Here is a 23,860-nt window from a genome sequence, read left to right on the forward strand (position 1 = left end):
ACTCGCACAGTCGGTACTCATTTGGTTATTGGGGAAACCTTCTAGTGGTCGTATTCTCCATGGTTGCAACAACCGGCTGGAATGCTATCAATTCGATATCCGGCGCTGTTGTTCTCAACGCCCTATCAGACGGGCGATGCCCAACCTGGGCAGGTGTGATAATTATCTGCACCATTGTCTGGGTAGTATGCACACTTGGAATAAGTTGGATCCATCGCCTTGATGTGTTTGCGTGGATTCCACCGTTGATTGTTTGGTGTGTAGCTGCCGGCACTGGCGCTTCCTATCTAACAGGAGTCGACAATAACCCAACTAGCGGGCCGAATAGGGCAGCTCCTGTCCTCACATTTATGGCGAGTATATTCTCGTTCGCCGTTTCTTGGATCAACTGTGCGGCTGATTTCAATGTGCGAATGCCGGTAAATACCCCGCGTTGGAAGATATTCAGTGCCACATACGTTGGTATTTTCGTGCCTACTGTCCTGGTCCAAACATTAGGGGCCGCGCTATATTCTGGGACTATCAATCACCCCGAATGGAAGCAGGCCTATGGAGAGTCTGGTGTGGGAGGCTTGCTTAAAATGGCGCTGGAACCAGCAGGGGGGTTTGGGAAATTTCTCATGGTTCTTGCGGCGTTGAGCGCGGTGCCGGTAATAATCACAGATTCCACATTTGTTGCATATGCTAACGGTCTCCAGAACAACATTCCCAATAACTATTCCTTCGCTCTCCACGCACAGAACTTTGGACCATGGGCACTCAGGATTCCCCGGGTTGTGCTTGTAACATTTGGCTTCGTGGCCGCAGTTGTCATCGGGTGCTGCGCGGCTGAGTATTTCGACGACACGTTGCAAACTCTTTTAAGTGTCATTGGATATTGGACGGTTATTCATATCACTTTAGTTGTTGAAGAACATTTCATGTTCCGAGGTGGATGGGAAGGATATGATCTTGACGCCTGGAATGATCCACTCTACTTACCGTTCGGGTGGGCTGCCATAGCGGCATTTGCCTTTGGCTTCTTAGGAGCGGCTCTAGGCATGAAGGTCGCGTGGTACGTCGCACCGATCGCTTCGTTGATTGGTGATTCTGGAGCAAACATCGGCCACGAGCTGACATTCGCATTTTCCGGCATCACCTTTCCGGTTTTTCGTTGGCTGGAGAAGCGCTATACTGGCCGCTGAAACCGAGATCATAGGCGAGTTTGGTCCTTTTTTAATAGTTTGAAGACACCACTGGATATCTGAACTTTATAGCACGTGTAATTCCTTTTCTTGCATTTAATATCAATTCATTCCATCTGGAAGGGGATAATCCTGAGGGAAGAACGAAAAATTTGGTGCCAAATCCCAACTTCCATTAGGCGTTGCTCCGACAGCGAGAAACTCCGGGAAGTAAAGTCTAGTTAGCTCATCAGGTAATATATCGCCCGTCTCCACGGGACTCGAGGTAGTCGCATCCACCTGAGGCCGTGCCTTTTGCTGGACTTGGGCAATGATTGTCCCAAATGTATGCGCCGCATGACAGGGAAGGCCGATGGACTGAAGCCATTGTACCAGGGTTGATACCATAGTGTCCAGCTCCTTAACATCATTGATTATCTCAGAATGGTGTTCGGGGGCTCCGATAATGCGACATATGATGATGGCAGCAAATGTAATCATGTGGTAGATGTGGTCACTTAGATGTCGTGTTCGCTCATCCATGGTATCAATGGCCAGCCTAATAATCGCTGTAGCGTGTCTGATCATTTCGGATACCATCGACTCTTGTGCCCGGGCTGATTTCGACTTTAGGCACCGGTCATATAAAAGCAGATGGGAGAAATGGAAGCCCATCATCAGGAATTGTGCCCTGGGTTGTTCTGCTCCTATTAGCAGCGTAACAAGAAAATGCGGAACACTTACCGAGAACAAACTGCCATTCTTTCCTCCAAGTCAGAAGGCCCGCTACAGACTGTGAAATGTCAGTTGGACCCGCTAAGAGGTCATAAACGGTACGGTAAAGGTGGATTTCTGCCACCATTCGCAGCTCGTAGTTTGTTGCCCGATCCGAATCAACAATGGCACGGCATCGTGTAATATGCCAATCTTGTAGCATTGACCTTCGGCTGGTACCGACGCAATAATGAAGATGGACAAGGCAAATATGGTTCCACAAGAACCAGATGTTAAGAGCAGGCTTATCAATTTCAGATGCAGCTGATGACGGATTGGCGACAACAGAGAAAAGTGAGCTAGACTGACAATGCTGCAGAGAAAATCCACTCAGTAGCCAGCTGTCAATACTGAGGGGCACTTGTCCGACTGTAGTAGACCACATACAGAGGATAATAACAGCTTGAAAGAATTCAATTGGTTGTGGTGATACTAAAAGAGCATTCTGAACTAGAGAACGTGCGCTTTCGTAAAGCTTTGGAGCGAGGCTGGCAGCGATATCTTGCGAAGTATGACGCACAGCGATCAGGCAGCATGCGCAGAAAAGAAGGGGTGATTTCCTGACCCGACTGAGCAAGGAATGGGTATCATCGTCCGGGTCAAACAGGACCCATCGTCCATAATGCTCTGAGAATCTAGGGTTGGTTAACGACGGTTCTGTTATCTAGAGGGTTAGATCGATACGGACATGGATATCAGATCAACAGCGAGATCTGCTGGGACGAGCTTATCTACTGATACGGGTTGTGTTGTGTTTGCCAGCTCGATCCCTGTATCAGCTGCTAAATCGCGAATTACCATGACCGGCGCGGCGGCGGAGTCATGGTCCTTCGGTGCTGGGTTGCCAGAACCCGGAGATATTATCTGGGCTGGATTGACTTCTGCGGGGTTATCGTGAGTGAACTGTGAGGGATCTTCTCCCAGTCGATTCAGGAGCTGAGAGACTGTCTTCTCAAGGCGCTCCAGCCTAGAATGCCATAAGTCTCAAATCAAATAGGACAGGAGGGTGAGCGCACCGAGCATCAGTACCCGACCCCGATGGTGTAGGCTCTTCCCTAATGACATCCGCTGTAAAGGAGCATCTTTGGTTCAGCCGTTCACATCGCAGGCATGGTGCGCCCGAAGTGCCCGATTCATAACATCTAGTCTTTTGTTTGCGGCAGGAAGCGCAGGCTTTCGAGGCACGGCCTCTATCGGGAGGCATTTTCGTAGAGAGCAGGACTTGACGTGGGGAAAGATACGTTACAAATCATCCCCCAGCAGCAACTGAAAAGACAGTTCAATCAATGGGAGTTGTTGATGAATGGAGGAGATGGGGTAGATAAGAGATGACGAGCTCTGGCTCCGATATACGTGATGCGCACTAACCCGATTGGGATAGGCCATACACAACCACTGACAACAACCTGGTGAGCAATCACCTTAAAGCTCCATATGCCTAATGGGTTTTTCTATAGGTTTTGTCACCTCCACCGGGGTGTACAGGGATCTCAACGTGATGTCGGTTGGCAGCCGCTCGTCCACCATATAAGTAAGCTCTGGCCTACTTTCGCTCTTCTGAGACATCTTGAGGAAAGAACTGACTATGGATTCTACAGATACACGGCAAAATATCGCACAATGTTTCATTTCATTATTTCGAAGCAGGAATGCCATACTTCTTTGAGACCAACGACATGAGTGCTATTTCAACATGACTCGATCAGCCAGGAGCAGCTTGTCCCCTCTGCCTATATAAGGCTCGGTCCATTCGGTCCATTCGCTTCCCACACTCCATGACCTTCACACACCCCATACTCTGAAGCTTTGTTCGTGTCCAAGTCTGTCCTGATGGTAGTCTTTCTCTTAATGACCACCACCCTGCCTTCCATCACCTCTTCGTACGTAGGAGGGGAATTGCCATGCGCCTTCTTGCAAGCTTTTCCGCACTTCCACTCCTTTCCACGATGCACGTATAGCCCCCGCGGGCACACATACACCTTCAGTGGGACTAACTGCGGATGGAAAATCACCTGAGTATTGGGTTCCTCTTGTTCGTCATAGACGATGCCTGGGAATGACGGCTCCCTGTCAATCACAGTAACGGTGTGATTGACAGTGACGCTGTTCAGGTATCCTTCTCCCTCAAACCAATTGATTAGCTCGTCAATCATGAAGTATCTGGCTTCTTCTAGGAGGGCATTGTACAACACAAGATCATGGCCCTTGGCCTGGTCGTAGAAGATTGGGAAGACGTTGGGCCGGCGGAGGTATCGCAGGGTATGATCGAATAGAGTGGGGTCGGCGTCGACGAAGTAAGATCCGTCTTCTCTAGCGTTCTTCCACCGGCTGGATAGTAGGGCTTCGAAAAAGGTGCTCCTGCGTACCAGGGTTTCACGGCTGGTGGTGAACCAGCGCTCACATACCTGCAATCTCACAAGACTGCCGGGAGCTGAGGCGTCGGAATGAGTTAAGGGGGTTGAGGTTCTCGAGCCAGTGTTTTCATTCATGCTACTAGATGGTGTCAAGATCATGTCTGGGTGAGAAAACAAGTGTTCAGAGGTAAAAGATCTTGCAACTGTATATTGTAGTAAGTGATAACTCCTATGAATATGGTTGTGATGTTTTCACAATAGGAAAATAAACTTTATTGTTTGTGAGCTGCAGTGATAAGCATATCGTAGTCATGATCCTTGCACAAAGTGAAGAACTATATCTTGTGTCTTGAGTTCACACATGAAGATTAATTAAGGTTGTACAGACATGGATAGTCCACTAGTACAAGTGAACACCAACACTTCTCATTCACCAAAGCAGTTAAGCCACTCTTAATAATTGAGAGACATGTGATTCCATGTCCTGGGAATGTAAGACTACTATCTGGCTCACTGTAGTATCCGGGAAAATCCGCCAACTGTTGCGAGGACCCGCTAAAGAATGGCCCCCAGCCCTAGCTTCGATGCTATTACCCACCGCAAGTGGAGTGCCCGACTGCTCTACCCAATTGCTTCACCCAGACAACATTCTAATGCAATTCATCTTAGATATTCCCCACTCGCGTATTCGGTTCCAGATCTGGGTCGTGGATCGTGGTCACATCGCAGGCCAGATCCCGCACTTGCAACTCTCGACTTCGGGCTCGGACGCCACCACCGTTCTCGAATCAGTACTACTTAGATACCACTCTTTGAGCTTCCAGAAACGATCGTATGATGGCCAAGAACCCGCTTAACGTACTGCGGCCCCGACGGAGCCTCATCCCGGGCCGCCTCGCCGGTGCAAATCAAGTATAGCGTGGCTGATCCGACAAGGATGTGGGCGGAATAGACCGGTGACACAGTGAGACATGAAATTCCTGGGCACTATATCTAACTTTTACTATAAAAAGATGTATGCTCCGTGCTGTAATCAGGCTGGTCTCATTGGATTGGGAAGAATAATCGCCGATATTAATGCGGAATGGCACTGTGGAGGTACCACGGACGGTACACACCGGCCAGTAGGACGTACTACCTAGGTACCTACTTAGCTGCTACCGACTGGTACGTGCCTCCACCTGTGTAAAAAAACTAATAAATGCCTAGCAGCCCAGGTCTTGTCGGCTGCTCTCCTCTTCTCATACTGCAATCCCGCCTCCTGTTCCATCCCACTCTAATACATACTCCTACATACTCCTCTCTCAAAATGGCAGACGCCCAAGGCCTTCCAGATTACGTCCTCGACCCCAATGCTGTCCTAGGAGACACCGACGCCGCCTGGCGCTATGGAAGACCACCAAGCTACAAAAAGACCCGCGAGTACTACGAGCAGAGTACCTCACCCCCTCCCTTCCACAAGCAAACCCTAGGCCCTAACCCACATCCCAGCCAGACAAATGACCCACGAAGCCACATCCCTCCCCTCCCTTGTTGAAAACCTCGTGAAAAACTGGGAAATCGAAGCCTCATTCAAGACCTCCCTCTCGGACTGGCGCACCGTCGACCAGAGCTGCTACACCTTCTCGCTAAACGGCGGGCCCGCGATGACGGGGGAGGATATGTTGAAGGTCGGCACTTACAATGCGCTCATCACGCCGAACAAGTACTATGACCCAGCGCAGAATGACTTTGAGGCCAGCCATAAGTCGTTTAAGAGGATGATGCCGACGTTTGCGTGGGAGGTCAAGGAGGTTTATAGTGGGCCGCCGGTTGTGGTGTTTCGGTGGAGGCATTGGGGTGTTATGGGGAGTGATTATGTGGGGAAGAATGAGTGAGTTTCTTTCTTTCTCTCTTTCTTTCTTTCTTTCTTTTACTTGTATGTGTTAATACCATTCATAGTCAGGGTGAAACTGTCAGGGTAAAGGCGCATGGTGGGGTGATTGATATTGAAGGGATTGTGGTTGCCAGGGTGAATGAGAAGCTGCAGCTGCAGAAAATTGACGTGTGGTTTGACCCGATGGATATGTTTCGACAAATTGCAAAGGAAGAGAGTGGATTAAAGATGGACGATGTGGCTGCTGCTACTGGGGCATGCCCAGTCATGGGAGGGAAGAAAGACGAATAACTTGATGTCCAAGCGATCCTAATCTATGTTATGACTTTGAAGCTTAAAAATCCCATACTTAACAAGCTGGTTGGCAGACTCGACAATCCACGTCTGACAGTCCCCCGGCCCCTTCTCTGGGGATCGTGATATCGGAATTAGCAAAATGAATATGTGCCACAGGGTCTCACTTACATCAATACCAACAAGTGATTTCCCTGGAACATCCACTTTGTATAGCTCGTCCTCAAACTTACCAACGGGCGCATTGTGAATGACTTCTTCTTTGCCGCAGTCCCCAATAATTGCAGCCTCATCAAACAATGTCCCCTCGGCCCACTGCAGGGTAAATACTGGACATCCTCCGTTGTCTGCAGCTTATGGTTGGGCTTCACTTCGAGTATGAAGCTATTGCGCGCGTTTCCAGTTGGATGAACGTTCACGCTAATATATCTGTGCTGATGGGACTGGCGAAATATGTCCAGTGGTCCTTGAAGGGATGGCCATTGTAGATTAGAAGGTGTACCAGGGAGGAACCGGAGGACCAGCTGGAGGACCAGCTGGAGGACCAGTCAGAGTGGGACGATTGCTGAATTGTTTACTAGCGGGGATGGGGATAGGTTGGGCATGGGGGCATTTTTCCTGACTTTAGGATGAGAATACCAAAGACAATCCGGTTTGGAGTCCAAATAGGGTCCATCCGCGGAAGATAATTTGCAGCTACCTAATTTCTAGCTCCACGATTCAACTAACAGCCATCCAAATCATTATCCTGCCCCTGTCATATCAGATAACAAACCCCGTGTGTGTTCCTTCTTGCTGAATCTGCGTCGTGACTAGCGAGGGAGCCTGATTGAATAGCTTCGATGGTAGCGATTGGTCTAGTTGGTGCTAGGAAGAAAGGGAAGAGTGTTGGGGGAAGTTTAGTTGAGAAAGGGGAAGAAATATTGTGATTTTATTGAGGCAACGCCGCCATTACGCTGTTTTTGGGAGGTACGATTTTAAGCGAACAGTGCCAGGGAAGGAACGTTGGATAGGTGTGTATGCCTGTCCGCTTACAATGGCAAGCACGGTCCCATTTCTAAAAGATGGGAGGAATCGACGCCGCTCCCTAGGGAGAATACTTACGACAAATGGGTACATTTGGGCAGTAGCATGTCTTCAAATGTACTTGATAGAATAAGGACCTAGCGATCGCCCTATGAATTCAACTAACGGATGATAAAGTCCTCGAAGGCAGACAGCCATCACTTCCTTGCCCTAACATTCCGGATACGTCTCTCCGTTCGGGACACCGACCGCGCGCCGTTCGACCCAGAAGATTAATTAACTTTAACTCTATGGTTACCAATAAAACATTCCTCAGATCCGTGGACCGGAATCTAAATGTATTTGTCAGACTTGCCAGTGCTGAAGTCTGCTTATTAACAACAGTAATCATCATCATCATCATCCCACCCCGCCCGTGGCATTCCGTCATACAAAAGGATGTAAGACGCCCGGATGGACTCAACTCTCATTAAGCTCTCCCTGGCCTCTCATCTTCACATATTCGAGCAACTACAGCAATGAGCCCCCCAATTGCCGTCGTAGTCGGAGCCCTGGGCGCCCAAGGGTCCGGCGTGGTCTCCGCTCTACTCGCCTCTACAAAGCCCTACAAAATTCGAGCCCTAACATCCAACATCTCGTCTCCAGACGCGACCCGTCTCGCAACCAGTAGCCCTGAAGTTGAGGTCGTTAAAGCAGACCTCACCTCCGTCGACAGTCTGGTATCTGCGTTCAAGGACGCAACGTTCATATTCGCCAACACTGTCTTCCGCGCGGAGGTGTTCATGACGCAGGGCGCCGAAGCAGCACAGGAGCTAGAAGCAACCCAGGGATTGAATCTCGTGCGAGCTGCGTCTGAAGTGGCCAAATCGGGGACATTGAAGCATCTTATTTGGTCCACGCTTTCTAACGCGGAGAAGACTTCTGGCGGGAAATACAAGATTCCGCATTTTCAGTCTAAGGTTCCGGCTGATGAGTATATACTTGATGAATCCAACGGACTTAAGGACAAGACGACCTTTGTGCGTGTTGGGATGTATGGGTCGAATCTGAAGCGGATCCCTTATGTGCCTGTTTATGTGGTTAGTATTATCCACTACTACTAACCTACAGTAACCCTTCAGTTTATGATGATGCGCGGGGCTGATAAAATGAAACCTGCAGAAAGGGGCAAATAAGTATATAATATCATTTCCCTGCTCGTCGTCAGCACTTATTCCCATGGTCGGAGACGAAAAAACCAATGTCGGAGTGATAGCCAACGCCATCTTCCAACAGCCTGAAAAGACGATGGGAAAGTACGTTCTCGGTGTCGGTGACTATCTCACGCCGAATGGGTGGGCAGACGCACTCTCAAAGGCCTTGGACGCCGACGTGACCTTCTTGGAGACGAGCATGGAGAGTTACGAGAGTCTCTGGGGCCCGATCGGGACGGAAATCGGGTTTATGATGAAGTATATAGATGAATTTGGGAAGGGAAGCTATACGATTGGGTTGAGCGATGATCAGGTTGTTACTCCTAGTGACCTAGGCGTACAAAGTCAGCTGCGCAGCACGGAGGATTCGTTGAAGAAGCTCAATTGGAAGGAGGTTTTGGCGTGATACGGGTCAGAATTCTTGTTTGGGATCTTGTTTTTGGCATTGTGAAACTCTTTGAAATATTTAATGAGAGGCTCTTATCTATTACTTGGTCGGAGGCACGGACATTTCGATGGTAACCACGAAGGTGTCGAAGATAGCACGTTTTGCTGCCAGTTAGGGCTAAAGCCGTTGGCTTCCAGAAATAAGCACTATCCGACCAGGCCCGATATGGCAGATGCAGCCGGAATAGATGTCCAGATTTCAGAAGCAGAGGTAGCTTGCCCTTCTTCGGTTTCACTAGTAATAGTCCTCCCGCGGAGTTAGAAACAGTAGGAGTCTGCATGGCCAGCGAAACAACAGGACCGCTGAAACTGATTGGATTATCGCAAAGTCTCGAGAAACGTGTGCCTAATGCCTGTGCCTGTGATCGCCAATCTAATCCCAATGTGGTGTGCAAGAACGATGGGCCACCGATGCGTGGGTCACACCATACTAAGCCAGTATCCACCCTCCGTGATTGGCCAGGGCTCGGATTCTGTCTCCGGAATTTTGCATGTAGTTTCGGGTGTCATTGGACGGCGTGTGTCTTGCTCCATATGGCATGGTAGTCCATATCGGATGCTGTGTCTGCGTTGAGCACGGCGAGACTGAATATTCTCTCGCGCCCTTCCAGCAGGTGACTCACACCACTATCCGGTCCATCCTATAATCTGCCAGCCTGACTCGATGAAGGGTTATATAAGAGTGTGTCCCCCCCCTCCATCCCCAGAGAAACTAACAAAAAACAATTCTATTGGTCTTGATTGCCAATCAACCGCCAAGATGTTCATCCCAGCCGTGCACGAAGAAAAAGAAACCGCCGCCCTCCTCCAATTCATCCATGAGAACCCTCTAGGCATGCTCATCACAGGAGTCAAATCCTCATCCCACAACTTCCTCCAATGCACCCACGCCCCCTTCATCCTCGACGCTGCATCAGAGCCCAACACCTCCGACTCCTCCCCCGGCCGACTCCGCGCCCACATCGCCAAACAAAACCCGCAGGTCAAGGGCATAATCGAAGCCCTGGACCAATCCAACCAATCCAACTCCAACCCCACGGGAAACGTCACACAGCTAGAGGAGGAAGTCCTCGTCGTCTTCAACGGCAAACACGACCACTACGTCACGCCCAAGTACTACGTCAAGACGAAGCCCGACACAGGCAAAGTCGTTCCGACGTGGAATTACTCCGCCGTGCAGGTCTATGGGAAGCTATCGCTTTACTATGACTCTAGGACGCCCGAGGCAGCCGAGTTCCTGGCAAAGCAGCTGCATGATCTCTCGCAGCACACGGAGCGGTCGATTATGGGGTATACGGGCGGGGACCGGGGACAGCCGTGGAAGGTGGCTGATGCGCCGGAGAAGTATATCGAGTTGATGCAGAGGAATATCGTGGGTATTGAGATCCGCATTGAGAAGATCGAGGGGAAGCATAAGATGAGCCAGGAGATGCAGACTGGGGATCGCGAGGGTGTTGTGAAGGGGTTTGAGCAGTTGGGAGGGGAGACGGCGACTGCTATTTCGGAGTTGGTGAAGGAGCGAGGCATTCTGCATGATGAGGAGAAGAGGAAAAAGAAGGAGGAGAAGGCTTAGAGGGCACATGTCCAAGGAATGCATACTATTACTGGCATGAATCTGGAGTTATTTGTCTCCTGCTTATCTACCCTGCAAGTAACTGATATCAAGACAAGCTAGTAATACTGCAACCCCGGCGTCAATATCAAATGAACATCAACCGCATCATCCTTTCTGCCTCGTTAAGAGGGTCCTCGCTCGAAACGTCTTGTTGCGAAGGAGGAATGGGCACGGTGACGCCAGCGAAGCTCGCATACTTGACATCATTCGCCTTGGTTGTAGATTCAGTACAACCCCTGTTAGGGCCTGGATACCAGAAGTCGTCTCCCGACTCAGTTGGCGTGCGTTCCGCGAGTGTTGCTTCCCAGTCGTCATGGGTAATAGTCGCCGCAGTCGTAAAGGACGCCGTAGGACCCTGCGATGCGTCCACAATGCCAACACGGTCCAGCGAAGAATACCTCCCCCTTTGTGTTCGACTACTCGGGGTGGGTGTTGGTGGATCATTGCACCCGTTGTCAGGAGACGCAGGCCCCGAGCTAGGCGTGAGTTCGGGAGGACTAGAGGGGTAGTCGGTATCACTTTCTACCCTAGAACGCTGCTGGCGCACAGGAGTTTGGGTATTGAGAGGGCCTTGGTAATTAAGATCCTGTCTGTATCGAGCTTCCGCTGCCACATTGGATTGCGACATCCATTTTTCAGCGTGCCATCGTGCCCACTTGGTCCACCTGGCCGGGTCTTGTGAGCCTCCTGGCAAACATAATATTGGCTCTCGTCGATCAATGCGAGCACTCTCGCCTTAAAACGCTTGGGAGAACGCCGACCAGGCAGTGACACTGTTCAAGATGTCTGCTAATGGAACCTTGAACCATTCTTTATGCTTTTGGGGAGTGCCGTGGCTGTCACACATGTGGTAGTACCTATCAGCACTGAACTCAGCATGCACCACTTTCTCGAACAATAGAGCATTTGGGCAAAATATCAAACATTGTACAACCAATCCCGGGTAGCAGCACTCATGTTGTCGAATTCGCATCCTCCCATTGCCAGTGCCAACTTTGTAAAAGTCTTTTGCAGCATGATGGCTAAAGACATATAAGAAAGAACTTGGGGTTCTCTTGCTCTCCTTTGCCTTCTGGCCTTGTTCGAGTCGGCCAATTAGGTAATTGATGGCTTTTCGGTCAACCGCCTTCATGTGCTCAAGCATATCCTCCTCCGTATGTTCAACCCCACGGCCCAGCAAACTTGTAAGGTCTTTTTCATCACCAGAAGCTTCTTCGACCTCCTGGCAACCATATCTCTTGAAGTCTATTGAGGACTCCCGACGGCGTTGCGGCTGAGAGGACTCGAACCTATCGAGGTGTGAGTTGCTGGCTTGCGACTGAATCTCATTATTCCATTGATACACCGCTGCCTCCTCGCTCCGGCGGTGGGTCCCGCACAGGCAGCGTGCGGCAATGCATTGAAGTATTCCAGCTCGCTTCTCGGGTTCGCTCTCATTTTCGTAATCATCCTGGAGCGCTGAGATGTGCGAAACGTCGTCTTCTGAGACCTTCCAGTTACTTCTGCAGCGTGTCCTAGAATCACGCCATTTCAAGTATGCGACACATTTTGCCTTCTGGTCTGAGAAGTGACCGGGTGTAGTGAGAACGAAATATGAGGAAAAGAACACCACCATGGCTGCATCTTTTGGGTCAAGACACCCGACCCTTCCAACTATAAAAGATGTATAGCTACAGACAGTATTTCAATGGGGAGAGCACGCCCCGTGAGCGTGAACAGCTGAAAAGGCCCGGGCTCCCGTGCTGCAATTGCTTTAGCGAAGTCCGAGCTGTGAAACCCAGGATCATATCCCAGCCCCGGGTTCCGGCCCGCGACTCAGTTCGCAAGCAGACGGCAATATAATTGGTGCGCAGAAGGCCGGGCTGTCGACGGGCCGTTCCAGCTGCGTGGATGCGACAAGCTAATTTAACTCCAGGGGCCCGAGCTGCCAGTCTGACACCGGGCCACCATGGCGCTTCTAGGCACTAAACCAGACTGTCGGGAAAACGTGTTCACGAGGACATGGCCGACTGGGTCTCGATGAAGAGGAATTTATTCTTCATTGGCCAGGCAGTTTAGCAAACCGTACTTTTCCCGTACAGCTCTGCGGCTGTGGCGACATTGAGACATGAAGGTGATACGTAGGCAGACAAGGGCCCCATGGGGGCCATAAACTGACATTGTTCAGCCTCACCTACTCCGTACACCCAGAGCGATTATTTCCAGTTGGTGCAGCCGGGAAATCAATAAGCTCTGATTCTCCAGGTCTTTCCTAATCCTAATACTAGGCACGATGAAGGCTTTTATTATGTGCTAAAGACTGTCTTCGGAGTGCACGCACGCTCCTCATTTTTGCTTTTTCGAGGGAATCCTGCTCCAGGGACCCCTGTTAGACTGGTGGGACGTTGCCGGCAGACCTCCTCTATTGAGACATGTGCGACGATGCGCAAATGATGAGCGCCGTGTGGCCTAGCTAAGATGTGCCCACAGCCCACACAGCCGCTGGTTATGGGCACCCCTGGCGCTTGGAGTTGAGAAGGCTTCAGGAGGCTGGTAACTTCTGAGCTCCATATTCTTTCAGCAGGATTAGTGAGTTGCCACTGCGGTTGAATAAGAGCTCTGAGAGACGAAACGTAGGCGTGCATCTTCTTTATAGGAGCATGCCCTTAAGTATAGCCACTCACCGGTCCTAGGATAGGTACACTTTCCATGTATGTCAGTGGCAAGATGAGATGAAACTATACCAGACACCTGTATAGAACTGAGAAAAGAGAGTCCGTCGGATAAGGAAGGAACAACTGACCGAAGAGTAATTGGGAAATTGACGACTGAGAGCAGAAGACTATTTTGCGAGGAAGGAGCTACCGCAGGGGAATAAGAGCGGAAGGAGCGAATCAGGGAGAAGCCATCAGCACCAAAGGAAGGTGCCACCGCATGCAAGCTATTGTAGCTTCCTGACTAGGAATGTGCACTGGCGCTCGCACCGGCAATATCAAGCTAGGAAGGCGGATAGTACGGATGACACGGTGCACCCTTTGATTCTTCGAAAGAAGCCGCTGGACTTGTACAAGGGTAGAATGCAGAAAATTAGGAAAAATTGGCCGGTTGACAACGCTGGTTATATGCATTGCAAAGCTAATGGGTATTGTGATGTATAAAATGTCTGTCTACTTGGTCTTGAGTTTCGGCTGCGCAGTGCCGTTCCACTGCAGCCGCCGTGGAGTCATGTACTGATCGAGCACCTCGTCCGTGACCTCCTTCCTCCTCTCCTGGAACTCGGCCACATATTCCTGCAGTTTCTTGATCGCCAGGGCCTTCAATTCACCCGTCAAGAGTTCACCGCTCTTGTAGCTGTTGTAAATCTCCTCGAGCTTCGAGTCGTCATCTTCGAAGTAGGTCAGGTAGATATAGGAAACGTCGACATCGGGGTTGCCGCCCAGTCGGCGGTGGTCTTCGATGCTGACTTGACCGCCGCTAAAGGCGTACTTGTTGATTTTGGTCTATTAATGTTAGCGTGGTACTAAGGCCCAGTCGAAGTAGCGTACCTTGATTTGCTTAGGTGTGTCGGTCATGAAGATGGCAGAGTTGGGGTCAGACGAGGACATCTTTCCACCAGCACCTTGCAGGGCGGTCAAAAACTTGGAGTGGATAAGGGCAGGCTTAGGCGACGGGTAGCGCATCTTGTGTGCATTATCACGGAGCAGACGGAAGTAAGGGTCCTGGTCGATACCCATGGGGATCAAACATTGGATCGCAGCAATCTCCTTTGTTCTCTCCTTCAGCGGTTCGTCGGTCCAGATCTCAGGGTAGGAGGTAGCGAAAGCAGCAACACACTGCACGGACGGGAAGAAAATACGGCCAATGTTGGTACTCTCGTTGAAGCCAAACGCCCCACGGACTTGGTTGAAGGTGACCAACTTCGAGAACTCCCAGGTGTTCATCAAGATGTGATTGCTCACATACATCAAGTCGCTGTAGATGAAAGTCTTCTTAACGTCGAACCCTAACGCAATAATTTCCTTGGCATTCTCCTTGGCAAAGTGCAACGTCTCTTCGAATGTCAAACTGTCCTTGAACAACGCTTTCTCGTCATCCGTAAGCATGAACACGAGCGGCACGTCGAAGACATCCTGCAGCCATTTCGTGAAGGTGAGTGGGATTGTGTGTCCCAAATGCAAGCTGCCTGAGCTGGGGCCACGACCAGTATAGAGAAAGAATGGCTCTCCCTTCTCCTTCTTCGTCAGGATCTTCTCGAAGTCACGGTGACTGAAAAACAGTCCGCGCCGAAGCCAGCGGTGCGGCTTGTGTCCGGTAACCTTCTCGAAACGGTCGAGGAGGGCCTGGTCAATGAGCGAGGTGTTCCACTTTCTAAGATATATCCCGTCAGTCAAACACACCAGTGGTCAGGGTGAGATATCCGTCATTTGGGGCTTACCGCGAAAGAGCCTCGTAATCAATTGAGATAGCGTTTCCGCTGGCGTCAGTGCCGCCTGCGACGGACCAGGGATTCACATCCTGTTCCTGTTCGCGGGCGGTCTGATCAATGGTCTCAGCGTTTTCAGCCATCTTGACAAATTTAAACCCAATTGACTGAACGAGCGGCAAAGAGGAAATGCTGGTCGCAGCCAAGATCAGGGACCCCGCCTGTGACTCAAAGGACAGCGAGGGGCAATCAAAAAAAGTGGATCATGTGATCTGCCCCTCGATAAGAGGTCACGTGCCCGTCATCTCCCCGAAGTATACAGGACTGGTTCTATTTACTTGCATCCAACATGAATTTGCTAATTATCCATTGCTATTTTAATTATTTACTGAAAAAATCGATCTTCATGTTTACCGCACAGTAGCATTCTTCAGAGTCTTCACTGTGCAGATACCACCCGACTTCGCGACCAGCTTTCCGAGTGCAGGCTTACCTTCCTGGCCTTGTGCAACAGGAACAGCACTGCTCTCAAATGCGACCTCGAGACCGTCGGTTGTGGTGAAACCGGGCTGGAAGGTTTCCCACACCTTCTTCTTAGGGTTGAGCACCTTCTCCGGCTCACCATCGTTCCATCCTTCAAAGTATATCCTCTCACCAGCAGGAGCATCTGGCGGAGTAACAAGTTCAACGGGTCCAGCGTGAGAGTCTTCACCCTCCGCGACGCGAGGAGATGCGGCTAGAACCATAGCGCACGACTTGATCCCACGCATGGTAACAGGCTTCAGGTTGCAAACGGCGACGATCTTTCGGCCCTGCATCTCTTCCAGAGGAACTAGTCCGTTCAGACCAGAGCACACGGTACGGACGGTCTTTCCGGTTTCCTCGTCCAAAGATGTGTTGTCAGTACCAGGGGCATCACCGCAGTCAATAGTCGAAACGTAAAGTGAGTCGGCGTTAGGGTGGTTGACGGCCCGGAGAATGTGACCAACTCGGAGGTCAATGAGAGATGGCGAAGGAGGAGCAGCGGGAGCGGGAGCGGGCTTTGGTGCCTTCTCCTTTTTTTCCTTCTTCTCCTTCTTCTTGCCCTCACCCTTGGCACCAGCAGCGTCGGGGGCAGCCTTCTCAGGCTTAGTCTGTCCCACTACAAAAGTCTGCTCAGCTCCCGCACCCTCGGCCGCAGCCTTCTCCTTCTTCTTGCGCTCCTTCTCGGCCTTGAGATCAATTGGCTTCGGTACGAATTTCACGTCGTTCACGTCAATGTTGATCTTCTCCTCCTCGGGGATCTGCAGACCAAACAGACGGCTATTCTGGACGAAGTCAACGTGGCGGACGATGTGGTGGAATCCCTGCTCTCCAGTGCGTTCTTCGGGTGACCACTTCTCCACCACCGGGGCGAGGAGAGCGTACGCAGCAATGTCTGCCACGGAGGCCTTGGAGCCTAGAATGGTTGTCCGCGTAGCGAGATGGGTGTTGATCTGAGCAAGGATATCCGAGACAGCAGACTTGTCATCTTTCGTCAGAGCGCTCTGAAGACTAGAGGTTGTGTCCAGCCATTGCTTGATGTCCGCTTGTTCGGTGTCATTGTAAGTCACACGGGGAAAGACCTTGGGGTTCGCGGCAAGGAGGTCAGGCTCGGTCTCGTCGGGGGAGATGGCGGCGGGGTAGGATCGGTAGAGGAGGGAGAGCAGCGAGCTCTGGGGAGCGGAATTGATAGCCATGTTTGCGAAAGAGCAGGCGGGGTATTTTCCAGGGGAGACGGCGCTGAATAGAGGGGTAATGTGTTTCGTTCGCAGAGAATTCGTGGAGGGGTGGGCAATCCGAGGGAAGACTCTAGAGACCCGAAGAAGGGTCGTGAAGGGGCTGAAAAAAGACAGTTTAGCTGAATGTAGCGATCCCTCAGAGAAGGGGATCTTTCACTAAAAGTTCCAACGCCTCTGCTGGAGTCATACCGTCAAAGTGTGCCGAATCATGCCCGACTCCCCGCCGCTCGGATCAACGTTCCCCCGTGCTGTAGTATACCATGCCAACGATAGATAATTTCAGCACCGGTACACAGGCTTTAATGATAGGAGGGTAAAACTAGACATGACAATATTGTATAGTACGAAAGTCAGGACGTTTTTGGTAAACCTTTTGTGGGGATGAAGTTAAGGGTAGAGTCTATGTACGATGAGGTCTATATATATGTCTGCAGCCGTAAGAAATCTACTAGTATGGAAAAATGGCGAAAGACCCAAATGAATCAATCAAAGAGAAATATCGTGAACCTTTGCTCGTCCTGCATACCAGCTGTGATCTCCCTTCAGGGCTGCTTGACGGATGGCGTACAGCTCATCGATGAATGCTGGAGCAAAACTTCCTGGCCCGCGGACATAATCCTTCGCAGCTGCATTCTCGGCAGCGATCTCGTACATGAGGAGGGCCGAGAGAACCGCGAGCAATTTATCGGTTGGGTGAGTGGCGATGAAACATCCTGCCACTGTACCTACTGCACAGCCAGTCTGGACCCAGTTAGTTCGTCGGCTTGGGCATACATGGACTCGATAACTTACGCCCGTGATTTGACCGAGTAGTTCATGTCCGTTTTCGACAGCGATGACTCGCTCTCCGTCACTTATGTAGTCTGTGGCACCCGTGAGGAGGACAATATTTTCTAAGGAACGTTAATTACTCTTCTCCAAGACAGGAAAGGGCGACAAACTTTCTCGTCGAGCAAGGTCACGGGCTAAGCGCGCCTTGGCCTGAGCGTCAAGAGCGCTGGGCCCGCTATCGACACCTCGTTGCTTTACAGCGGTGCTTCCTGAAACCTGGCGGATTTCCCCCTCATTGCCTTTGATGAGATCGAAATATCCACCAGCCAAGAGTTGCTTAACAACCCCACGTCGGATTTCAGTTGCACCAGCACCAACTGGATCATAGATCACTGGGTTTCCCCGCTGGTTGTACGCTTTGATAGCTTTAAGGTATTCAGAAGGGCTCTGGCTGGTGAGGGTACCCATATTGATGAGTAAGGCCCCATCAAACTGACAGAGGTCTGTAGCCTCATCACCATAGGGAGACATGATAGGCGATGCGCCACTGTGCTGGTTAGTCTATCCTTCACAGGGCAATGAGATTACTTACATAGCTAATGTGACATTGGCGACAAAATTAGCAACGACATAGTTGATCATGTTGTGCACTAGCGGGTGAACTTCAACGAGTTTCTGAACAATATGTGGCACGGACTCAATCATTGCAGCAGTCTCGCGCACAACAGGTCCTTCGGACTTTCGAACAAATGGAGGCGGAGTGGCGATAGCTTGAGCTAGCTCTGCCGCCGCTGCTTTGGGATCATCTGCCGCCATAATGGCACTGACGATGGCAGCACCATCTAACCTTTTATGGGGGGAGCTTCCCTGGTACAGCACTCGTTGGACATTGGAGAGGTTGATACCCCCGATACAGACGGTTCCCACAGACTTCCCAGACTCGGCAATGGATTCAAGAATAGCTTGGGCGCCGATGGTACCAATGATAGACTTGGTGTTTGTTTTCCTGGCCAGTTAGCACATATTGCATTTTGTTTATGTGCGGGCAAACTAACGTAGGTGTAGCAAATAGAGTCCCAATTCCGAGATAGTCCGCTCCAGCCGCAACTGCCGCCTGCGCCTCTTCAATAGAGGACGCGCTGATCCCGATAATTGCATCTTTCGGCAGAAGCTTCTTAGCTTCGGAGATTACTGCAGAGGTCAATCCTAAGCCCAGTCGTCAGAACCGGTGGATAACGTACGCATATCATCTTGCCCGAGATGGACGCCCTCAGCGCCAACAGCAAGTGCGACATCTACACGGTCATTGATGATCAAGGGCACTCCGTGGGCACTTGTGATCTGATGGAGCTTGCGGGCAGTTTCAATCTGCACGCCCGTGTCGCTCTTTTTGTCCCGATATTGGACAACCGTTACACCTGCATTGCCAAGCGTCAGTTGAGTACAAGATGAGGGGAGATAGCGTCACACCTCCTTTGACGGCTTCTTCCACAACAGCACACAGATCCCGCCCCTTGAGGATAAGGTCGGTTGAGTCCGTGACCAAGTAGACGGAGAGGTCGATCTTCATTTTCCAAGCACGCCCTTGATGCAATGCCCGTCACTCGGTATGATCGGGAGTGGGATGAGTCGGTGCAGATGCGGCCAGCATTATGCCTGTTTAGGAAAGGCGCCTCGCCTGACAGGCTGAGTCACATGACATTCGATGGGACGGAGTGGAACAAGGTTTTGCTCCGGGCGGGACGACGACTTCGCTTCTGCGTTCACTCCATTCCGGACTCGAGAATACTCACCGGTCCTCGAAGTTCTGCATCAACTCATGCTATACTTCGTGCAAGACGCCGGACCTGCTTCTTCCTCCACCGCTATATTAAGGTAGAGAGGACCCTCCCTTTTCCTTTTGAATACTGCGCTGTTCCCGCGTCCAGGCGCCCAGGCTGCCGTATTTCGTGGCCCCTTTTCCTGTTCCACGGAGCAGTATGAGTACTGCGCCGTAGCCTGTTGACCACTCACTAATGCGGTAAGCAGTCTCGTGATTGGCCCAGCCCGAAGTAGGGCCCTATATTACAACTGGCATGTCAAGGGACAACCCCGACTTTGCAACCATGGACGATGAACTTTCGACAGAGATTGCCGCTCGCCAGCTTACTCTCAGGGACCGGGTCACCGTGGCGACCTTGGTCCCGTTTCACTCCTACGAACAGATCCCCAAGTCATTGATCGTGTACTTGTGCACTCAGCTGAACAGGGAGATTGAGAAGGGTGATACTTATGCTATGGTTGAACCGATTCCAGTACGGCATTTTGCGCCTTACTGGTTCTCCAACTTTGGTGCCATCATGCTTATCGGAGACATTAAGAATGCTGAAGATGTCCAGAGCATGGATGGGAATGTAGATTGGGGGAAGGCTTGTCTGGGGAGTTTCAATGTCCGGCCTAACTACCCCGGCAGGAGTAGCCATGTTTGTAACGGCATGTTTCTTGTCACGGATGCGGCGAGAAATAAGGGTGTTGGTCGTTTGATGGGCGAGGCCTATCTAGACTGGGCTGCGAGACTGGTAAGTATGCTAATTACGGATGCTGCAGCACTCTCTCCGGCAACCAACTTGTTATCTTTTGGATTCTGACTGTTCTAGGGATATACATATGCTGTCTTTAACTTGATTTATGAAAGCAATGTGGCGTCATGTCGTTTATGGGAGGGACTAGGTTTCAAGCGGATTGGAAGGGTGCCTGGGGCTGGCAGAGTTGTCTCACAACCTGGGGAATTTGTCGATGCCATAATCTACGGCCGAGACTTAGGATCTGATGGGGAGGATCCCGTTACACAGGATCGTTTCGACAAAATTCGATATTATCTCAAGCACTCCAAATACCCCCGAGGGGCCGACCGAGCCGAGAAGAGTCGACTCCGGAGCGCGGCCACCCATTACAAACTCATCGAAGGGGAGGACGGTGAAAACGAAAAGCTCATGCTAAAGGATAAAGAAGTTGTCTCTGACCCCCAACAGCAATATGAGATTGCCAAGGAGATGCATCTAGAGCAGCATGCTGGAATCAACAAGACAACTGCTGCCATCGCCGTCAAGTACCATTGGGTCAGAATCAAAGAAACCGTCAGCCGGGTCATTCGTGACTGCCCCCACTGCAAGGAGACGCTCAAAGTACCTTCGCCGAACGGTGCCACCGATACTACCCCTAACAGTGACACAATGAACACGGACGAGGACGCTTCAGAGCGAAGCAAGTCAACCGCGCAAGACCCTCATAGTATGGTCACTCGTATCCCCCAAGCCGAGCCGATATCCACCCAACAAATCCTCCAACACACCACGATGCATCATCCCCAAAACCCTTTTGCGGCACCTCATTCGTCCATACTACAGGGTCATGTTGGCTCGCTGAGCGATTACACTGCCGTCCCATTAGACCCTCAAATTATGAATATCCATCAAATTCCTCGATTTCAAACCCACGATGCGATGGGCGATCCGTATGGACATGCTCACTCGCTCCACGAAAGCAATGTACGCCATGTTGCGCCGAACGAGTACCATATGATGGTGGATGATACTGCGGATGCAGACGCCAACACACTTGGGCTGGTGCATTCCCAAGCAAATGATGTGCACCACGAGCAGATGATGAAGTATCAATATGTGGCACACGGTGATGATGAGCTTGATTTTACATGATTTGTTAGCATTGCAAATGCATGCGGCGTTCATTCAGGGATTGTACAGCAGATACAGGAGACTATTATTTTGTATAGACATGCCTATGAGGCAGAAACAGCAGACTTAATACCAATACAAGACAGAGCATAGATAACCAGATCACAACTTTGTCTTTTCTTTCCCTCGACTAACTTTGCCCCCAAATTCAAACAGGTAAGCTGCGATCTTGCGCATCTGGATTTCTTCCGATCCCTCAGTGATCCGGTACCGGCGGAAATGGCGATAGATGTGTTCGAAGGGATAATGTCGGGAGTAGCCATCACCACCGTGGATCTATACCGTCAGTAACAGAACCTGAAATAGAACAAATGGTTAAAGGGAAGGGAAGAGTAAATACCTGGATAGCTCGATCTGCAGCCTGGCAGACAAGCCGGTTCGCCCAATAGTTACACATGGCGACCTTATCACTGAGGCCCTTCTCAATGGCAATCCACGGCGTTGCCCCTGTTTTCTTACACTCCTCCACGACACGATCCATATCCCAGCTCGTCTTCAAAATCAACAGCCTCAACATCTCCACCTGTGTCATGAGTTCCACAACCGGAAACTGGATTCCCTGATGATCAGCCAACTTCCTCCCCTTGCCCCAGATAGTCCGCGACTTGGCCCTCTCAATCGCCTTATCAAGACAGAACCGCGCCGCGCCGCACGAACTAGCAGCCTGTCTAATGCGGTTCTCATGCACAAAAGTCTGTGCAATAGCTAGCCCATTGTCCAATGCACCCAGTATCGCAGACTCGGGAACCCAAACCCCGTTCAGCGTTACCGTCGCATGGTCCGTCGGCATATTAAAGGTCCACTCGTAGCTCGCGACTTCAATCCCCTGTGTTTCCCTGGGGACAAGGAACGCCGTGATGCCCCTCGCTGAACCATCCTTGCCGCTCGTACGCGCGAAAATGATCATATGCGTACAGAAATGCGCGCCCGTCTGCCACTTTTTCGCACCGTTAATCTCGAACCCCGCGACGCCGTTCTGGGTCTTGCGCGCAGCAACAGTCGACATGAAGGTCGCGTCGCTGCCGTGGTCAGGCTCGGTTAGTCCGAACGTTGTTCTGAATTCCCCGCGGAGACGCGCGGGGATCAGCTTTGCGCGTTGCTCCTCATTGCCGAAGTGGTGTAGCATTAGCACGTCCGGGAAGTTGCCGACGATGCTGTGCTCGTTCTGCAGGTCATTGGCGAGAGATACGCCACCGCCGTAAACTGGGTGCGAGGCTAGATGCAGCCGGATGGCAGACATCCAGAGGTTGGTGGTCGTGTGCGAGGTGCCGCCATAGACTTTGGGCAGGGCGAAGCGGTAGAACCCTGCGGAGTCGGCGAGATGACGAGCTTTGGCTGGGATTTGTTAGTATTGGGTGTCTTGAGTCTGAGAAAAGGTGGGACTTACTTAACAGCTCCTCCCATTCCTTACGTGGGAGACCGCCGGCGTCCCAGTTTGTGCGGGCATACTCGCGGCGGTGGTCGAAGAAGCGGTTGTTGTCGTCGGCGTGCTGCAGTGGGAGGATGGTGGAGGTGATGAATTGGTCGATGGAGGCGAGGTGAGCGACTAGGTCTGGGGGGTATTCGAAGTTCATGCTGGTGGTGGTAGAGAGCACTGGGACGGCGGTGCCGGTGATTGTTGTATATAAGGAGCATTGGAACCCCGCACAGCCTCGGTCTCGGCCACTCGGTTCGTCTGTCACCCACACCCCCACTACTTTATTTCCAGCTCATGAAAGCAACGACTAACTACGGCAGTTCGGCTAAAATGCCCCTGTTCATCCAATTGGACTGTCTGCTACAGGTCTACCGGCCGAAGATGAAGCTTGGGACAAGCTGCCAGCTGTTTTCCTCGTGTCGGCAAAGGAGACTGAAATTTATCAGCACGGGAAACAGCGTTGGCCCAACTGCCAACGAGGCGCCCGTTGGAATGCTTTCTCTGTCATCGAGGCTCATATACCATTGATGGGAAATGACTCAGTGCGGTGCATGATGAAAATTATATAGTGCGCAAGGGACGGAGAGATGCACCGAGCGATATCATGGTGTTTTCCTAGCCGCGGCGGTCAGACAAAGATGAAAATGAGGGCATGGCAAAGCAATGGCAACTGAGGGAGGAGAGGCTGGTGCCCATCGTGCATATAGCAGCCATTCCAATTATGAAAACATATTTGCATCCCGTCGGCGTACACCAGGAGCTTCACTTTTTTTGGTGCCATTGGTCAGCAATTATGCCATCACCACAGATCAGGACTCCAGCCTTTTCAGGTGCAACGTGAAGTCATATCTTGACGTTATTAACGGGACATGGAGATTGGTCTTGTCTAGAGCGATAATCGAAGCCTAGATTGCTACTGTAAGTTTTTATGGCATAACATCCTTGAATATGGCCAACGGCTAACATATTCACCAGAGCCCATTACTCTTCATTTGCATCGATGGAGGTAATTTCCCTCTTCACCGGCCTTATAT

General features: G+C 51.1%; 11 protein-coding genes across 11 annotated transcripts; 6 read left to right on the top strand and 5 right to left on the bottom strand.

Annotated features, from left to right (window-relative positions):
* The first annotated feature begins 24 nt into the window (after window positions 1–24).
* On the top strand, window positions 25–1,324 carry ASPSYDRAFT_44346 (uncharacterized protein). The gene has a single exon (XM_040846833.1). It carries the CDS (start codon window positions 60–62, stop codon window positions 1,182–1,184), a length of 1,125 nt encoding a protein of 374 aa, XP_040703749.1. The 5' UTR covers window positions 25–59; the 3' UTR covers window positions 1,185–1,324.
* ASPSYDRAFT_30762 (Zn(II)2Cys6 transcription factor) lies at window positions 1,287–3,141 on the bottom strand (the record flags this gene model as incomplete). Its single annotated transcript, XM_040844812.1, has 4 exons — window positions 1,287–1,870; window positions 1,908–2,572; window positions 2,626–2,904; window positions 2,954–3,141. The coding sequence occupies 4 exons, from the start codon at window positions 3,139–3,141 to the stop codon at window positions 1,287–1,289; spliced, it is 1,716 nt and encodes a 571-aa protein (XP_040703750.1).
* A 252-nt stretch (window positions 3,142–3,393) lies between these two features.
* ASPSYDRAFT_44347 (BTB/POZ domain-containing protein) lies at window positions 3,394–4,488 on the bottom strand. The gene is made up of 2 exons (XM_040846834.1): window positions 3,536–4,488; window positions 3,394–3,468 (listed from the first exon to the last, which is right to left on the bottom strand). Exon 1 carries the CDS (start codon window positions 4,448–4,450, stop codon window positions 3,668–3,670), a length of 783 nt encoding a protein of 260 aa, XP_040703751.1. The 5' UTR covers window positions 4,451–4,488; the 3' UTR covers window positions 3,394–3,468; window positions 3,536–3,667.
* Window positions 4,489–4,770: 282 nt separating this feature from the next.
* Window positions 4,771–5,148, top strand: ASPSYDRAFT_30764 (uncharacterized protein; the record flags this gene model as incomplete). Its single annotated transcript, XM_040844813.1, has 1 exon — window positions 4,771–5,148. The coding sequence occupies one exon, from the start codon at window positions 4,771–4,773 to the stop codon at window positions 5,146–5,148; it is 378 nt and encodes a 125-aa protein (XP_040703752.1).
* Window positions 5,149–5,372: 224 nt separating this feature from the next.
* On the top strand, window positions 5,373–6,656 carry ASPSYDRAFT_44348 (uncharacterized protein). Its single transcript, XM_040846835.1, has 3 exons — window positions 5,373–5,727; window positions 5,783–6,164; window positions 6,233–6,656. Exons 1-3 carry the CDS (start codon window positions 5,493–5,495, stop codon window positions 6,456–6,458), a joined length of 843 nt encoding a protein of 280 aa, XP_040703753.1. The 5' UTR covers window positions 5,373–5,492; the 3' UTR covers window positions 6,459–6,656.
* A 1,361-nt stretch (window positions 6,657–8,017) lies between these two features.
* Window positions 8,018–9,020, top strand: ASPSYDRAFT_117607 (uncharacterized protein; the record flags this gene model as incomplete). The annotated part of the gene is made up of 2 exons (XM_040840308.1): window positions 8,018–8,566; window positions 8,649–9,020. Coding segments are annotated over 2 exons (921 nt in total), but the record flags the coding sequence as incomplete, so codon positions are not given.
* Window positions 9,021–9,887: 867 nt separating this feature from the next.
* On the top strand, window positions 9,888–10,682 carry ASPSYDRAFT_123071 (FMN-binding negative transcriptional regulator; the record flags this gene model as incomplete). The annotated part of the gene is made up of 1 exon (XM_040840433.1): window positions 9,888–10,682. A coding segment is annotated over one exon (795 nt), but the record flags the coding sequence as incomplete, so codon positions are not given.
* A 145-nt stretch (window positions 10,683–10,827) lies between these two features.
* On the bottom strand, window positions 10,828–12,179 carry ASPSYDRAFT_88840 (GIY-YIG nuclease family protein; the record flags this gene model as incomplete). Its single annotated transcript, XM_040852070.1, has 3 exons — window positions 10,828–11,407; window positions 11,486–12,031; window positions 12,088–12,179. 3 exons carry the CDS (start codon window positions 12,177–12,179, stop codon window positions 10,828–10,830), a joined length of 1,218 nt encoding a protein of 405 aa, XP_040703756.1.
* A 1,709-nt stretch (window positions 12,180–13,888) lies between these two features.
* ASPSYDRAFT_57446 (uncharacterized protein) lies at window positions 13,889–19,245 on the bottom strand (the record flags this gene model as incomplete). Its single annotated transcript, XM_040849369.1, has 11 exons — window positions 13,889–14,221; window positions 14,267–15,089; window positions 15,157–15,311; window positions 15,564–17,039; window positions 17,412–17,645; window positions 17,697–17,797; window positions 17,846–18,222; window positions 18,268–18,681; window positions 18,731–18,866; window positions 18,917–19,093; window positions 19,146–19,245. The coding sequence occupies 11 exons, from the start codon at window positions 19,243–19,245 to the stop codon at window positions 13,889–13,891; spliced, it is 4,326 nt and encodes a 1,441-aa protein (XP_040703757.1).
* A 505-nt stretch (window positions 19,246–19,750) lies between these two features.
* ASPSYDRAFT_149615 (putative histone acetyltransferase Spt10) lies at window positions 19,751–21,370 on the top strand (the record flags this gene model as incomplete). Its single annotated transcript, XM_040841929.1, has 2 exons — window positions 19,751–20,233; window positions 20,312–21,370. The coding sequence occupies 2 exons, from the start codon at window positions 19,751–19,753 to the stop codon at window positions 21,368–21,370; spliced, it is 1,542 nt and encodes a 513-aa protein (XP_040703758.1).
* Window positions 21,371–21,511: 141 nt separating this feature from the next.
* ASPSYDRAFT_150158 (acyl-CoA dehydrogenase family protein) lies at window positions 21,512–22,983 on the bottom strand (the record flags this gene model as incomplete). The annotated part of the gene is made up of 3 exons (XM_040841977.1): window positions 21,512–21,685; window positions 21,750–22,744; window positions 22,797–22,983. 3 exons carry the CDS (start codon window positions 22,981–22,983, stop codon window positions 21,512–21,514), a joined length of 1,356 nt encoding a protein of 451 aa, XP_040703759.1.
* Between the last annotated feature and the right edge of the window lie 877 nt (window positions 22,984–23,860).

This window comes from Aspergillus sydowii, assembly GCF_001890705.1.
Source record: "Aspergillus sydowii CBS 593.65 unplaced genomic scaffold ASPSYscaffold_4, whole genome shotgun sequence".
Classification (NCBI taxonomy): domain Eukaryota; kingdom Fungi; phylum Ascomycota; class Eurotiomycetes; order Eurotiales; family Aspergillaceae; genus Aspergillus; species Aspergillus sydowii.

Bases quoted from the DNA above. Each gene is read 5' to 3' on its own strand.
- ASPSYDRAFT_44347 (XM_040846834.1), bottom strand. From the start codon at position 4,450: ATGATCTTGACACCATCTAGTAGCATGAATGAAAACACTGGCTCGAGA.
- ASPSYDRAFT_44346 (XM_040846833.1), top strand. From the start codon at position 60: ATGGTTGCAACAACCGGCTGGAATGCTATCAATTCGATATCCGGCGCT.
- ASPSYDRAFT_44348 (XM_040846835.1), top strand. From the start codon at position 5,493: ATGCCTAGCAGCCCAGGTCTTGTCGGCTGCTCTCCTCTTCTCATACTG. The intron at 5,728-5,782 runs GTACCTCACCCC...CCCACATCCCAG, and splicing joins CCGCGAGTACTACGAGCAGA to CCAGACAAATGACCCACGAA. The intron at 6,165-6,232 runs GTGAGTTTCTTT...TACCATTCATAG, and splicing joins GATTATGTGGGGAAGAATGA to TCAGGGTGAAACTGTCAGGG.